Source organism: Melanostigma gelatinosum (assembly GCF_949748355.1).
Source record: "Melanostigma gelatinosum genome assembly, chromosome: 4".
Classification (NCBI taxonomy): domain Eukaryota; kingdom Metazoa; phylum Chordata; class Actinopteri; order Perciformes; family Zoarcidae; genus Melanostigma; species Melanostigma gelatinosum.
The window spans coordinates 28,008,750-28,025,474 of record NC_136637.1 but is presented as its reverse complement, the minus strand read 5'-3'; the positions used below and the strand labels follow the sequence as shown (position 1 = coordinate 28,025,474).

General features: G+C 43.1%; 1 protein-coding gene across 1 annotated transcript; it reads right to left on the bottom strand.

Moving 5' to 3' along the window:
• Positions 1-2,910: 2,910 nt before the first annotated feature.
• LOC306776567 (uncharacterized protein) lies at positions 2,911-15,889 on the bottom strand (the record flags this gene model as incomplete). Its single annotated transcript, XM_079267279.1, has 20 exons — positions 2,911-4,002; positions 4,092-4,161; positions 4,265-4,337; positions 4,415-4,536; positions 5,150-5,383; positions 6,152-6,351; positions 6,690-6,832; positions 6,958-7,120; positions 7,204-7,392; positions 7,587-7,808; positions 10,213-10,356; positions 10,469-10,721; positions 11,829-11,901; positions 11,982-12,201; positions 12,296-12,431; positions 12,607-12,806; positions 12,901-13,043; positions 15,153-15,318; positions 15,413-15,601; positions 15,758-15,889. The coding sequence occupies 20 exons, from the start codon at positions 15,887-15,889 to the stop codon at positions 3,700-3,702; spliced, it is 3,375 nt and encodes a 1,124-aa protein (XP_079123405.1). The 3' UTR covers positions 2,911-3,699.
• Between the last annotated feature and the right edge of the window lie 836 nt (positions 15,890-16,725).

Here is a 16,725-nt window from a genome sequence, read left to right as displayed (position 1 = left end):
GCTGCCACCCACTGCCATAGAAGAGTATTACATTATCTGCGACACTTTATTACAGCACAGACACCCGACAATGGTTAATTAGGTGATATTAGAAAATTTCCCACGGCACACCTGACGATCTCTCGCGGCACACTAGTGTGCAGCGGCACACCGGTTGAAAATCACTGGACTAGAGGATGTAGAGGCCAATGCATAATATTATGTTCAGCAAAACATATCCACTTGATGCATCAGGTCAGTGATTAGAGAAAGGACGCCTGCCTTGTAAACTCCTGTGGGCTGATTTTAACACAATAGACAAAGGTTTTTCTCAAGCTGAATCTGCAATTGGGCGACTGCTGCCATCATAACTCCATCTGATCATCCACAACATGACTCAAATATCAAAACATGATCAATGCTAAAGCAGCAGCGAAAGGAACAACCCAGTCATTACTTGAAACTGAAACATGTCCTGTTCATCTTCAAAAGAAGTTAGTTTTCAAAATGGTGAGAATTCCGTCTCTCTCTTCTTGGGCTGAAGACTCGTCCTGCGATGCTAAATACCTTTCACAGGCCGCTGAGGCAGGTAGAGGTGTGTTCAGCGTCACAGACAGCTCGCGCACAGCTGAAGGATTTCACTAATGCTAACGCTAATGCTAACGCTCGCGGCTCCCGTCAATCCTATGGTGTGGTGGGACTAGTGCTGCAATGATTATAGCTAACATGACTCCAATCAACACAATCTCACAACTGTCAACACTTCCTCAGCTCACTAACTCGCTAGCGATCCACGGGTGTTGGTCTTCGTCACCACCGTAGATTGTTACTGGAGTAGCAGGTGCTTCCATTTCTGCTTCCATCATGAAATCAGTCATCGTAGAGTGGAACTATACTCATGTAGTCGCCCGCATGTAGCATCCTGACATCACTGGGAATCAAAACACCGCGGCTTTGAGAGCACTTGTTTGCAATTGCGCATTAACGTGATTAACCAATGATTTAACTTGCTGCTAGGACCACTGATTCACAAACCTGCTTGCTTGCAGTCTGTGTTCCACCGCAGTCCCCGACGCTGCTCTCGTGATTCATTTTTTTCTGAAGATAGATTTGATTTTGTAGCGAGTAACGAAGGTTTCAGGGGAAATGTATCGGAGTAAAAGTATCAGTTTTCTTTGCAAAATGTAGTGACGTAAAAGAAAAAGTCAACAGAAATATAAGTAGTGAAGTACAGATATCCAAAAAAAACGACTGAAGTACAATACACCACTGTAACTGGGAACGCCTGGGCCCAGTGTTCCCAGTCTACAAAGCGCCAGTAGGAGCTGGCTCAAATCGTGGCAGCGGCAGCTAGTACAGGCACTTCCTGTTGCAAGCTCAGCTGCCACGACTTTCCGTGGCAGCTGGGCCTGCAACAGGAAGTGATTGCCACTGTATGTGGCAGCTGCCACTAGCATCTTGTGGCAGCTGCCACTCTTTCGGAGCGGATTCCGCGGTAGTTTAGCCTTTATTTGTCGTTATTTGACATTATGTGACCAAACATTAAGGTCATTGAAGGCATGACTGTTGGTAGTTGTAATTAGTTTATTAAAAAAAGGCCGAATTATAATGGTATGGCCACTCGTTTTTGTCAACAAGCTAATTGCGGGCTAACTTCAGTTGATACCTGTTGGCCATGGCAACGATAAACACTTTCACGCTGCAGACTAAAGGAATGCAAATTATAAATATGGATGGATATGCATTGTACTGTTTAGAGTGATAGCAATCCATATAACCTATTGACTTGGATATATATACGCAGTATATAGATATATATACAGTATGCAACAAGTTGTTGCGACAGTTACCACCGTTGTGTGGTACCTGCCACTACTTTTCGCGACCGTTTTCACTGTATGTGGCAGCTGCCACTAGCATCTTGTGGCAGCTGCCACTCTTTCGGAGCAGATTCCGCCGTAGTTTAGCCTTTATTTGTCGTTATTTGACATTATATGACAATACATTAAGGTCATTGAAGGCATGACTGTTGGTAGTTGTAATTAGTTTATTAAAAAAAGGCAGAATTATCATGGTATGGCCACACGTTTTTGTCAACAAGCTAATTGAGTATCATCGGAAACACAGAGGATTGGATGCAGCCCTTCGATTTATTTTGTCTTACTGAAACCTGGCTGAGTAATGATGAATATGTCAGCCTAAATGAATCAACTCCTCCAAGTCATATCAATACTCACATTCCTGGAGGCGCCGGCCTAGGAGGTGGAGTAGCAGCCATCTGTGACTCTAGCCTATTATTAAACCCTAAACCTAAACTAGACTATAACTCATTTGAAAGCTTGGTTCTTAGTCTTTCACACCCAACCTGGAAAACAATACAGCCAGTTATATTTGTTATAGTGTACCGGGCCCCAGGTCCGTATTCTGAATTTTTATCGGAATTTTTTCAGTTTTTATCAAGTCTAGTCCTTAAAACAGATAAAGTAATTATTGTAGGTGACTTTAATATTCATGTGGATGTCGAGAACAACAGCCTCAGTACTGCATTTATCTCATTATTAGATTCGATTGGTTTCTGTCAGAATGTACAGAAACCCACTCACTGTTTTAACCACACTCTCGACCTGGTTCTGACTTATGGCATTAACATGGTAGATTTAATAGTCTATCCACAGAACCCTCTTCGGTACCCAGTGGCGGGCAGTGGATTTTATACCTGGGCCTTCAGTGCTGTCCTACTACAGTTGAATTACCTCCTAATAACCTCATTATGAAGCATCAATCCAGCAAACCTGCAGCGGATCCACGCATTCCACCGCACAAGAGCACGAGCCATTCAAATATGATTCATAAAAACGACACGATAGACAAATGAACAGTCGTAACGTTACTGTGTCGTTTCGGTTCCAGTAAGAAGTCCTTCTCCATTCATGGACACCAGTGACAGTCGAGCCTCCAGTTGTATTTCGCGACCTCCGCCGGCGCAGACCGCGCGCCAGGTTGTGGAGCAGGTTCCCTGCGAACGTGTTCGTTGAGTTGTAGGTCCACTTCTCTCCAAAGGTTTTCAAATGCTATGGTGTCCTCAGGTTAGCGTAGCTCAAAACACCAAGGGCTCACTTCAAATGAAACGCATGCCCAGCCATAACATGTGCAACGCTTCTCCGACGCTGTCAGCAAGAAATACCGTTCATACGAATCCTTTTCCTGGCTGAGTCAGGCTGCCAGCTGTGGTGTTGACTGACCATTTAGATCGATAGATAGATCGACAGACAGATAGAAAGGGTTGTCAGTAACTCCTCCACTAAATCAGTTTCTCCTCTTTATTCAGCCATTGAGTGTTTCCAAAAACAAAGCTAGGTAAAAAAATAAATGATTACATACACAGCACATTTGTGCACCACATTTAAAAGCAGGAGGCTGAATTTCTCTGCATGCCAAACACAAAATAGAAAGATTTGATTACAATACACGACTTCTCAAATACTCCTACGGTGTACTCTCTCTTTCACTGCATCTTAGATCATTTCTTGATATTAAAAGTGGATATTTTAAACCAGGTGTCACACCCAACTCTTCAAATACAGACGCTTGGTCAGTGCCCCTCACCGTCTGATACCGATGCACCGAGATTTCGACAAACACCAATTTAAAATATGACAGAGTAATAAAGTATTCTTTAATAATGAAAGGTCGTGTTTGATACTTAACCAGTGAAGACCCTCAGGGAATTCTTGCCCTTGTCCAGAACCTGAGCGACAGAACAGCAATGGCAACAGTTCCTGCAAACATGAGCAGCCAGGGTGAAAAGAGCACAGAAGGACGGCTCTCCGGTTCTGGTACCACCCTGGTTCTGAACGGCTGAGCCACCCGTTCCCACTGAGCGAGGATGGCCTGGCGGGCTCCGGCCCACTGTCCGGGCCCCGTGAGACGATACTGATAAGGCGTGCAGGGACCAAAGAAGACCCTGAACCAGAGCACAGGATCTCTCAGTAGTAGTCTCAGGAAGTTAGGTCGCACCCCGACCTGTGATTGGAAGTCTGTCATGAAGATTGTGTCTCACAAATACAGTCCAAATGGTCACACAATTTTATATAGAGCTGAACTGAACTGACCTCCTCAGCCATGAAATCCAGGTACGGGATGTATTCTACCTGGAGAGACGCCTTTCGTGGGCAAGGATAGCTGAGGAAAACATGTAGAGTCTTTGAAAAGTCAAACTCTACTTTCTACAAAAAACAGCCTGAATGATGGCAGCATGGAATGGTGCGAAGTGTGAAGATGATACCGTTTCATGTTTCTCTTCCTCTCACACTCGATGACCTCCAGCATTCTGTCTCTGGGTGGCAGACGGCTCAAACCTTTAGAGATAAAACACAACAAACTGGCACATTTTGCTTCTTATGCACAGAGTTTGTGTTCATTTAAAGCTGTTTACCTGCAAAGACCTTCACAGCCCAGCGCGCCTGCATTTCTATCGTGGGTGTGATTGGTCCATTTGCCTGGAAAAAACCCAAGACGGCCAGTGTGGGTTGTGATAGAGAAGGAGGAAACAGTCTCCTGAAATTTCAAAAAGCCTGTGTTGATCCTTCAAAATGATGATATCACATTCCAATACATAACATAAGTAAGACCTAAAAATAATGCGTCACTCAGAATAGGCAAAATGGCCGAGTGACGGCAGCGTCGGGACCCGGAATCGGGCCAGTGTATTCGGCCCGATTCTGCCGAGTCGGCAACCGGACTGGGCTCGACGTGTTTCTTCCGGCGTGCCGAGCTCATGCCGGATCTGGGCCAGGTCATTTTGGCTACCTGGGTAGTTATTATTGGGTTCGGATTCATTTTGGCTTCATTAAAAAAAAGTATAAAATGTTATTTTAAAATTGAATGCAATTTTGTATTGATCAAAATACTGAATTCATATGTGTATTTGTTAAAGTGTATTCAAAAAGGCATTTTTAAAAATATTAAGAGAATAGTTTTGGGGAAAAGGTTCTTCATAGAGTTGGATGAGAAGATTACTCCCGCTCTGTCTTCTCATCCAACTCAAGCATGTGACCTTTACATCCTCAGTAAATCAGTTTTTTATTGAGTAATAGAGTTTCAATTCTAACTTCTTAACAAAATTGAAATCAGGAATAGATTTACAAAACACCGTCCACCGTTTACTCACTTGTACAATGTCAGCACTTTGTGAGGCCCCTCAGATAGAGATGAAGGCAGGAATGGAAAGGTTCCATTATAGCCTGTACAGAAGACCACAGCGTCAATGTTCTCCTCCACAGTGCCATCTTCAAACACAACTCCAGAGTCCGTGAATCGTTTCACATTTGGTTTCATCACCACCGCCCCCTGAAGGATTCGACCAGGAAGGTCATCGCTGATCAAACGGCCCTTCTCCAAAACTCTGACAGAGAAAGGAAATGATTGGAGTCAATACAAAGATTGGAACGAAATACAAACACATTTTCTCTTATTTTTGTTCGTATCCTAAATTTGTTTTTACTTTGTTAATCTGATTTCTGGGAGTCAGCAACTTTTTTTTTTTTTTTTTGCTCTTCTTTTAAGTGAAGTCCATAAATTACGTGTCCAAAGCACGAGTTTAATATGTTAAATATGGCAAACATAATGAAATGCATGAAATTATTTTTACCATTATCTCTGCCAGGATTGGTGGTGTGTGTGCGTGTCCCCGTGAGTGAGTGTGCACCTCTGTGTCTGTCCACGGCTAATCTCTAGGACCTCTTGTGGTTGCGGTTACTCACACTTTCGCAAAGCACCTTTAATTGCCCGCTTTACATTGCCATTGACTGCCTGCTGACTTCAGACACAATTGTTTTATATGTTTTAATTTGATTAAATTTGTGGGCTAAAATCGGTCCATCTATCGATCCATCTGCTAAAATTCATTGGTGGCATCTCCCCAAATCATGTGCCACTATATTTGCACACGGCACAATACCTGCCCTTATATAGTGTTTTGGGGGCTTTAGCTTTGCTAATAATAAACAAGGGGGATTGAGCATCTGGAGTTGACTTCTCTCAACAGAACATGAAGGGGAAATCTATAGAGGAATTTGCTGCACGAGGCCCATTATGTCACGTTCACTTTTGTATTAACTGTCTGCTCTGGGAACCCGAGGCAGAAAGGGACAAAGGTAAAATAATGTGTCACCTGTGTTTGGGCTTCAGGCCGTACAGTCTGTGGTCATATTTGCGGTTGAGTCGTCTCTCTGCTGCCCAGTTGACCAGAGACCTGGGAAGAAGCAGCATGAGGGTGTGGTTGAGTCTGGTGATAGTGTTCATGTCCAAGGGAAGACCATTACTTGACATCCTGCCCATCACCCAGGACCCATGCCGTGTGCTGAGAAATGTCTGTCAGAGAGAGTAAAAAGAAGGGATGTAAATAGATGTACTGTATTCTTTGTGCAATACGAGCTGTATAATACACAGTGGGCCTCATGCAGCAACATTATCTTACATTTCTCTTACATTTTCTCTTGATTTTCTTGATTTTCTTTAATTTCTTTAATGTGATTTTCCAGAGCGCCAGAACTGGCATTATAGGAAAATTAAAAAAGCAATGTAGGGCAGTATGTAAGCCATTCAGAAGCTGAACACACAAGCATAAAAGATCCAAACGTTTCCTTGTCACGATTCTATATCGGCTAATGTCGCGACCATCCTCACGGAAAGTATCGCCAAGGGTTTACCTTCTCTGCAGTTCGACTGCTCTCCACTGCAATATCTCCTCCAGAATTGCCAATGCCGACCACCACCACCCTCTCTCCTCTGCGGGTATCTGTGTTTCTATATTCCGAGCTGTGAAGACACCTTCCAGAAAACGTCTCATATCCTGGAGAGATGCAGATGTTGCAACGGATCAAAGAAATTGCAAGAGGTCCTCGCAAGACTGTGCAGATGTCAAGTAAATCGTAAAACTGTCCTCACGAGACAAGTGTTGTCCATTAGTTTACTGACCTTGAAAGTCGGACAGGGGAAAGGCTGCTTGGGTGTACTGGCCTATGCACACCATGACGGCATCAAACACGTGTCTCTCCTCTCCATCCCCGTTGTTGGTCACTATGTCCCACTGACCGGACTCAGAGAAATCTGGCCTCTGTGTAACACTCCTCACTGTGGTCTGCAGCACACATGTTCAAATTAAACGCATGCATTCAAATTTGACTTGACACAATACGTTGTAAAAACCTGTGGCTTGACAACCTGGAAACGAATGTATCTGAGCAGGTCAAAGTGATCAGCGTAGAGCCTGAAGTACTGCAGCAGCTGGGAGTTGTGCATGTAGTTGGGATAGTCGGCAGGCATGGGAAAATCGCTGAAGCACGTCATCTCTTTGGAGGTGTTGGTCACCAAGGAGCGATAGATGCTGGATCGCTCTGCCTCAGGCAACTCCTGAAGGAAAACCAGGCATAGAGAAATATATTGATAATCACAAAAGCTACACAATCTTTGTTCATACACCATGAATGCTAGACTTGTTCTATGTGGTGGAAAGCTCGTTGGCCATTCATCATCGTGTGACAAATCCTGAACTGGCAACAGGGTTAATATGTGGGATACGCGTTTTAAACTGTGGCCTCACTCACCTTAAATTTCCATAGGCCGCCAATGTCATCACTGCTTTCAAAGCAAACAGGCTCCAGTCCTTCGTCAACACATGTCTTGATACAAGTCAGACCAGAATTTCCTGCTCCAATAACAGCCACACGTCGAACCATTGCTGAGCACTGAGAAAACAAGACTGATAGCAGTGGTGTATAGTAACGAAGTAGAAATACTTCGTTGCTGTACTTAAGTAGTTTCTTTTGGGTATCTGTACTTTACTACTTATATTTCTGTTGACTTTTACTTCACTACATTTTGCAAAGAAAACTGATACTTTTACTCCGATACATTTCCCCTGAAACCTTCGTTACTCGCTACAAGTCAGACCAGAATTTCCTGCTCCAATAACAGCCACACGTCGAACCATTGCTGAGCACTGAGAAAACAAGACTGATAGTAATCAGCCAAAATGTGTCTATGTTACACATACAAGGAATTTGGCTGAGTGATTAATGCAGTACAGCCTTCAGCAGCGTGTGAGACTACCTTTATGCTCTAGCACACAACAAAACTTTAGAAGAACAGATAACCGTTATTAAAGAACAGCAATGTCAAGCACATCATAGCATTAAGTAACGTTAGTTCAAAACACTTGGAAAAGTTTGAGGAATTTGATCAGATTCAATTTACAGAATGTGTTTGCGCAATTCAAGAGAGACATTTTTGACATTGCTGATCTTTATTGTTGACGGTGAACAGATTGCTCTCACCTTCTCCAGTGTGCCGATTTCAAGTCTTGGGCAGCTCCGATCAAATGCCAAACAGCATCTAAATTCACATGAACTGAGCTGTTTATCAAATAGTCAGTTGAACCGTGTTGCAGGGGGAAGGGAGGAGCTATACATGAATTATTCCATAGAACTTTAACCCAGTGTGCTGTCACAAAAGTCACAGTGTAGGAAAAGCACAGTAGATTATTAAACTATTGGCTGGCTGAACTCCAATGAGCCCCATAAACCACGGAGATACATCAAGGAAGCAGTGTGACTTTTGTGATCAGCTTTCCATAAGTTTACAACAAGTTTACACACATTAGTCAACTACAACTGACCGCACGTTCAAATGTTAGACGGACTTAATGGCGGACTGATATGTAGATGAATCCACGTTCTCTGATAAGTAACGTGTCAGAACTGCAGGTTCTGAAAAGTGTGATGGTAAATTTCCACTGTGTATCGTCTCCTGTTTTATTAGCTGACCACTCAGTGTGTTGGCCCTTTTGTATCAACAAAGATAATCAATATCAGACATGGTCAGCGAGGGCCTTTCAGGTTGAGTAATATTGGATGTGTGTCTTAATTAATGGTCAGAGAGCAGTGGTGTTACACAGTGCCAGATGTATAACATTGGAGGAGAAAGGGGAGAGGAACGATGCCACCTAAAATGATTGAAAGCTATTTACAGTGTGGGGGCTAAAATGCACAAGATTTCGGCCGTTCAAAGCAGTCTAGAACTGGACCCGGGTTCCTGGTATCGTGCATGCTGGCTCACTGTCAGGCTCACTGGAACACTTTAAATCAGAGCCATAGTGTTATTAGTAACACCTGTGCTTTAGCAGCTGCCGCCTGCAGCATGTAAAAGGAAAACATGTTTTAACATCTCTGCATAGTTCTCTGTAGGAGGACAACGCCTGCTGTGGCATGAAACATCCATATAGGGCAAAGAGCACAGAAGAAGGCATTTGCAGGCCTCGGCAGAGAATGAGGCGCCTCCCTGTGATGCAGAGAACATACCGTCATTGCACAGTGCACACGTATGTCCTCTCCCCCACGTTCACCCCTCCCTTCTCTGCTCCTTTTCTGTCTCTGAGGTATGAATAAACATGTACGGAGATGATTCTGGGGGCATTCCTCACAAGACTCTGCAATACGTGTCCGTGAGATCTGCACTCTTTGCCTGCAGGCAAATACATTGACATTACAACTTGTTCATTCATCAGACTCTGTATTATTTGATATTAACTGAAAACCTTTACTTTCTTCTCCCGAATAGCCGTGGAAATATTCCATTACAAGCATTCGCCCTCAATACTGGACAAGTTTAAATTTGTTTGTCCTCATTAGTTACTTTAACACAAAACCATGGGGAAATAGGGGTCCAGGTTGAAAAATACAGAAGTTACACTTTAAGACAGGTCTCACACAGTTATTTTAGTATTTGTTTGCTCCATATGCCGAACATTATGTTATTATATTTCAATGGGGCTGGACACACAATGACAGGCAGGTCAGATGTTTAATGGTTGATTCAAATAGGAAAAACAGTCTTTTACATTCACTGTGACTTACAGCTAAATATATATAAATATATAAATAGCTACATTATGTTCATGGGAATGCAGACTTCTTGATGGTACATATCAACAAAACCAGACAACTCAAACCAAAACAATCTAGATGAATATCTATGTCACTGATAAGGAAACGTTAAGGTATTCATGAAACTAAACATATAGCTACATTGAGACCTCTAGCATTACTCAGCAGCTCAGACAGTGACCCATAATCACATCCTAAACAGGAGGATTTCCAAAGGAATCTAGAAACAGAACATTCAATGTTTGATTTGCGAGATTCACATCGTCTGATCACTGCAGCACGTTCAGACTGTTTGTGGAAAGAGGTTGGACAGCAGGGTGGGGATGGTGGTCGGGTTGCGCACATGGACGTAGTAGACGGCAGCTCCTCCAGCCACGAGGGTCAGGCTCAGCTTAATCAGGCGACCAGCGACGGAGGCCTCTTCTGCCTCCAGCTGGAAAAGACGGGAGGGAAAAGGTTACGTTGATGTTTGCCTCAGGGACAGGGTCATTACACAGTTATTTCATTTCACATAAGGCTCAGAATGTCGAAGAAACATTTCCAACCTTTCTTGTTTTTAAGGGCTGGAACATGCGGTCAAACTGGGTGAAGATTGCGCTGCGGGCTCCCTCCCATTTGCCTGGTCCCCTCAAGCGGTACTGGTAGGCTGTGACTGGTCCCCACAGAATCCTCTTAAACAGCAGGTAGTCTGTGAAGAAGAGCCAGACGAGACTTGGCCGCACCCCAATCTCTCCTGCCATGTCATCCATGTAGGAAACAAAGTCCACCTGCAGCGGCGTCAGCTTCGACACAATGTAGCTGTGGATGCATCCGAAATTTACAAGTTGCTTAAACAGGTTCAAAGTGGAACAATTTGTGATGTGGAAGCAGTCGCTCATAGCAACACTATCAATCTGTCGCCTGCAAGACTTACTTCAAGTCACGCCCAATTACAATTATGACCCTCTGAGGGCATTCTGGCTTTCATCCATTTCTAACTGTAGGTAAATTATTTCTGCACATGACAACATGTTTATACATTCATTCATTTATTTTTTGTTCTCTATTTACGTGCAGTGGTTTTAATTCATCAGATCGTTCTTTTTCTAATGTTTTACTCTATGTGCGACAGAGAAGCACTGTACTATATGCTTGCACAGAAACTGTCAAACATGGTAGATTGCAACAGTAGTAATTAAAAAATTGATAGGAGGAATAATTGATGGAAAACTCCAAAATGATATTTGGGGAATCTGTTTGGAAAGACATGATGCAAAGTACGCAATCTTAGCAAACGCTGGCTTACAAGTTTTGTTCGCTTGTTTTTTGTAATGGCTAAAGGTAATACCATCTGGTAGGACAGGTAAACATTTCTCTCCAGCTTTCTGCGTGAGCGTTGAGCTCAGCCGTGATGGCTGAGGAGCTAAACTATTAGCCACATTTTCTCTCCATCGCTGAGACGCTTCGCCGATATTGTAGCTTGCTAGAGCCTTGAAATCGCAATATTTAACAACTTAATGTTTCATCCACACACAGGAAGTCACATTGCTGTTTTATATGAGTTTCTGTAAACAGTGGGGCATGAAATCATGGTGCAAAAAGATAGCTAGCTGGTTAACTAGCCAGCCGAAACTGCAACTTCAAGTTACGCCCTCTGTTTCAAGCTGTGCCCCTCTCCTGCAGTCCGCAGACAGACAACATTCACTCATAATGACCAATTATCCCCCACTCTGCAGCTCAAAGGAGCCTTTTAATGTCTTTCGGGCTACTTTTTTTTTTTACCCACAGCTCAGCTCTCATCAACTTTATTTGATTAACTCCCTGTATGCTGTGTCATTCACTCCATAATATAAAACAGAAGGAGGGACAATGGGGACAATGTTGTTCGCAATAAGTTGTCAGGCAAAGGAATACTGGAAGTTTTACTTGTTCTCCATGTCCTTGGTGTCCTTGTCAACAGCCTTTATCATGGCCCGGTTTGAAGGCAGCTTTTTATGTCCTGAAGAGCAAAAGACAGACTGAGGTAAAGACTGCTTGGCAAGACTAGTGGCAGCTGACAAACTGGACACGCCGCCTCACCTTTGAAGACACGTGCAACCCAGCGAGCCTGCATCTCAGCCTGCGCCAAGATGGCTCCGAAGGCATGGATGAAACCCACGACAGCCAGAGTGGGATGCTCCTGGTTGGGAGGGAAGATGTGCTTGTACAGACCCACACGGTGCCCAGACTTGTACACAGCACTGCTCGGCATGTAAGGAAAATCGTAGTTGTAACCTGTGGCGAACACGATTCTATCCACCTGTAATGAGGAAAGGATGAGTTAGAGATATAAGTTTAAATTGTGCTGGGCATAAAAAGAAAAGACAGTATTGTTGGAAACAAAGTTCTCTAACGTTTTCCACAGCGCTGCCATCCTCAAACACCACGGTGGAGCCACGGATCTCCTTCACGTTTGTTTTGAGGATGACCGACCCGGACAGAATCTTAATAGGCAGCTCATCGTTGACCACTGGGATCTGACTGAAGAATCTAAGGGGGCAGCAGAAGACAGAAGAATGGAGAACAAGGTATAGACGGTCAAATAAGTATTGTACATCCACAGATTCAACACATTTCTTCATTATGCAAGTTGTTTATTGCCGGCTGTAACAATGTGAGGAAGTTTATGCAGAGTAGTTATTTGTGTGGTCCCTACAGCACCTACCTGTGTTTGGGTTTGAGGGCATACATGGTGTGGTCATACATGGCGTTGACTTTCTTCTCGCAGAGCCAGTTAAGGAAGCTGATAGGCAACAGCTGGAAGAGGATGTGGACAAAGCGCGTGTTGTACTTCATGTCAACGGGTATGCCATTGTCAGAAACCTGGCGGATGATCCAGGCACCACGACGAGTGCTCATATACAACTGCAGAAGGAGCGCAACAGTCAGACATCAACATGCATGAATCATCTCAAAGAAGGAGAGAGAAAAGAGCAATAACAAAAAAAGACTCCCCAACCTGCTCTGCCACTCTGCAGCTCTCCACGGCGATGTCGCTTCCTGAGTTACCGATGCCGATGACCAACACTCTTTTCCCATGCATGTCCTCAGGCCCCTTGTAGTCCCAGCTGTGGGAGTATTTCCCTTCAAATGTCTCTATCCCTGCAAAACAGCAGAATGATGGCTTCATACGTTGTGTTTCTCTATTTTGTTGCTATGAGACGGACCGGGCTTTCAACTAATTCCAATGTAAACCCATCTGCGTTCTTAATAGACACGCAGAACAACGGACATGGTTTTAAATTAAGAGCGAGAAAGTGTGGGAGGGACTGGTGGTGGATGGGTCAAACAAACACAGGACTTTTAATTAGGGGACCGGTGTGCGTGTCCAGTGTGAAACCAAAAGTTATTGTTCCTGACACGTGATGCTGTATCATATTTTTCACCTGAAAACCAATGGAATCAGGTTAAAATGTTGACATCTGAGTGCAAAGTAGTTGAATCCTACATATTGTGTTATAAATATTAATAGCGTGCCCTCTAGTGGTTGAAATTCGGCTATTGCAAATACATTTTGCTGTTGGCTGATCTGGAGGCATGTGATTTTTGTCACCAACGATCTCTTCCAATAAAACCAACGTGGAGTAAAACCGTTAGCATACACAAGGGCTTCTCAAATTCAAACAGAGTTTAAACTGTATTTTGTTACTATAACAGACCCTCAACAGCACTTAGTTACCTAACCATATTGGCGCTAGCGATGAGCATAAGCTCATTGAAAGGGTAACAGCCATCATAGATGTAAGTTAAAACAGTAAAGTCCGGCTGAATGTTAAGGTACAGTAGACCAAGCCCAGCAGTTCATGTGGGGCTTTTTATGTTCTGTAACTGTAGCATAAAAGCATGCTAGGATTAGCAAGCTAGCAAGCTAACTAGCCAAGACCTAAATGAGTAAATTTGAACAACTTAATGCTTCATCCACACACTCTTGTCATAGCGAGGTAAGCACGTTGACATCGCCAGATGAGTAACAACTTGGTCCAGGTCATTTTGTAAACAGTGAAGCATGAAAGCATGGTGGAGTCAGCTAGCTAGCCTGTCCCAGCTGCAACTTCAAGTTACACCCCATTAATGTTACACCCCATTAATGTTACACCCCTTAATGTTACACCCCTTAATGTTACACCCCTTAATGTTACACCCCTTAATGTTACACCCCTTAATGTTACACCCCTTAATGTTACACCCCCTAATGTTACACCCCTTAATGTTACACCCCTTAATGTTACACCCCATTAATGTTACACCCCATTAATGTTACACCCCATTAATGTTACACCCCTTAATGTTACACCCCTTAATGTTACACCCCTTAATGTTACACCCCTTAATGTTACACCCCTTAATGTTACACCCCCTAATGTTACACCCCTTAATGTTACACCCCTTAATGTTACACCCCATTAATGTTACACCCCATTAATGTTACACCCCATTCATTAATGTTACACCCCTTAATGTTACACCCCTTAATGTTACACCCCTTAATGTTACACCCCTTAATGTTACACCGATTAATGTTACACCCGATTAATGTTACACCCCTTAATGTTACACCCCATTAATGTTACACCCCATTAATGTTACACCCCATTAATGTTACACCCCTTAATGTTACACCCCTTAATGTTACACCCCATTAATGTGACACCCCATTAATGTTACACCCATTAATGTTACACCCCATTAATGTTACATCCCTTAAAGTTACACCCCTCTCTTGAAGTACACTGACACACCCAACTCGTTGCACTTGGATCAATTGGGTGGGTGTGCTTGTAGAGAGAGCCGGCCTTCCAACAATCTGTTCAGCGAAGAATGGCTCCATTTCAGATAAAAACATGAATTTAATTATGGGGCTATTTGCCATATAGAATGCCCTCAAAAAGGCAAACCCATCTCCGTCCTGGTTTTTATTTTTGGGGGTAAATTAGTCAGTAGCAACCCATAACAATATGTGTTTCTTATTATACATAAACTATACAAATTATGAATCAACTACAAAAAAATTTAATTAAACTATTTATTCATTTTCTTTGGTATTTTTGTTGTTTTATAGTCTGCAGATCAGACTGTGGTTGTACTGGGGATGTATAGCTGTGTGAATGTGATCAGAGCATTCCTGAAAGCGAGAGCACCACCACGGAGTAAATAAAGGTGCCAACAGCAAGAAACAACATGATCCTCCAATGATGTACAACCTGTCTTTACCTGGGAAGTCTTTGAGCGGCAGGTTGGGGTAGGTGTAGTGACCAGAGCAGCAGATAACCGCATCAAAGACATGCCTCACCTGCTCTCCGTCTCTACTCTGGGTCACCACTTCCCACTGACCACTGCGAGAAAAGTTTGGTCCTTCTTTAATATTCTTCACTGAGGTCTGAAATACACATAAAAAACAAACGCAGATTAGTTTGTCAAAAAATATTGGAATGAACCGCATACTCCTCTCTGCATCTTTTGCATCTTCTTACCTGGAAGCGAATGTGTTGCAGCAGTTTAAAGTGTTCTGCATACATCCTGAAGTATTGCATGATTTTGGAGTGGTGCATGTAGTTGGGGTAATCAGCAGGGGTGGGGAAATCACTGTAGGACATCATCTCCTTGGAGGTGTTGATGGTGAGGGATCGGTAGATGCTGGCCCTGTCTGGCTCCGACACTTCCTGCAGAAAGAGGCGTTAAAAAGGCAGAAAAACATTTTACATATAAGGCAGCAATTTAATTTATTTCATCTCACCCCGTTTGACTTGACTTGCTTGGGGGCATAAACATAAACACGTTGCTAGGAATCTTTTTTTTTTTTTTCATTATCAACTTGCCTTGAACCTCCACAGTCCACCCAAGTCATCGCTGCTTTCAAAGCAGGTTGGCAGCATGCCCTCATCCAGACAGGCCTTCATGCTGGCCAGACCAGAGGGGCCTGCCCCGATCACCGCCACTCTGTGCACCATGATGGAGCTGCACGAAGGAAAGGGACAAATACATAATATATATATATATTGTGTGTGTTGGATCCATTTCAAAATTCTAATTTAAAACACGCTGCAGCTGTGTAGACAACTAATTTAATCGTGTGTTTTCGTGCTTGCAGTAGTAAGGCTCAATCTCATTCCCAGCACATTTAAAATACTCCAGTGAGTCTTTCAACAACAGTTGTACAAAGAAAGTAGATCAGATTATATTATAGAATTTCTTACGGCATAAAGCGATATTACTGAGTCCTTATGCACAGACTTATCGAGCCCTGATCTCTGGTTCTGTCATAAACCTTTCTCAATCAATGAATCAATCAAAATGTATTTGTATAGCACTTTTTAAAATACAACAAAGGTTGCTCAAAGTGCTGCACATACAGGAGATAAGCAGTCATACAAACAAAGACTGGAATAATAACAGTAAGTGCATTAAAATCAAGACAAACTGACACAAATCACACAAAAGTGCCATGTTAAGATCAAAGGTGATAGGCCAGTGAAAATAAATAGGTTTTTAAACGACTGTTGGCAGCAACAGAGAAGGACCGGTCGGCCCGGGTTGTCATTTTTGTTTTTGGAACAACTAAAAGCTGTTTGCCGAGAGATCTTAGTGAGCGAGGTGATGGGGTATAGGGCTGCAGCAGCTCAGACAGATAGACTTTTAACACTTAAAAACAAATTACATTTTTTAATTCTGTACTCTACAGGTAGCCAATGAAGGGATTTTAAGATGAAATGTGTTCATGCCTTCAGTTAAAAGTCTAGCTACAGAGTTCTGCACCAACTGAAGGCATGATACAAGTGTTTTGCCT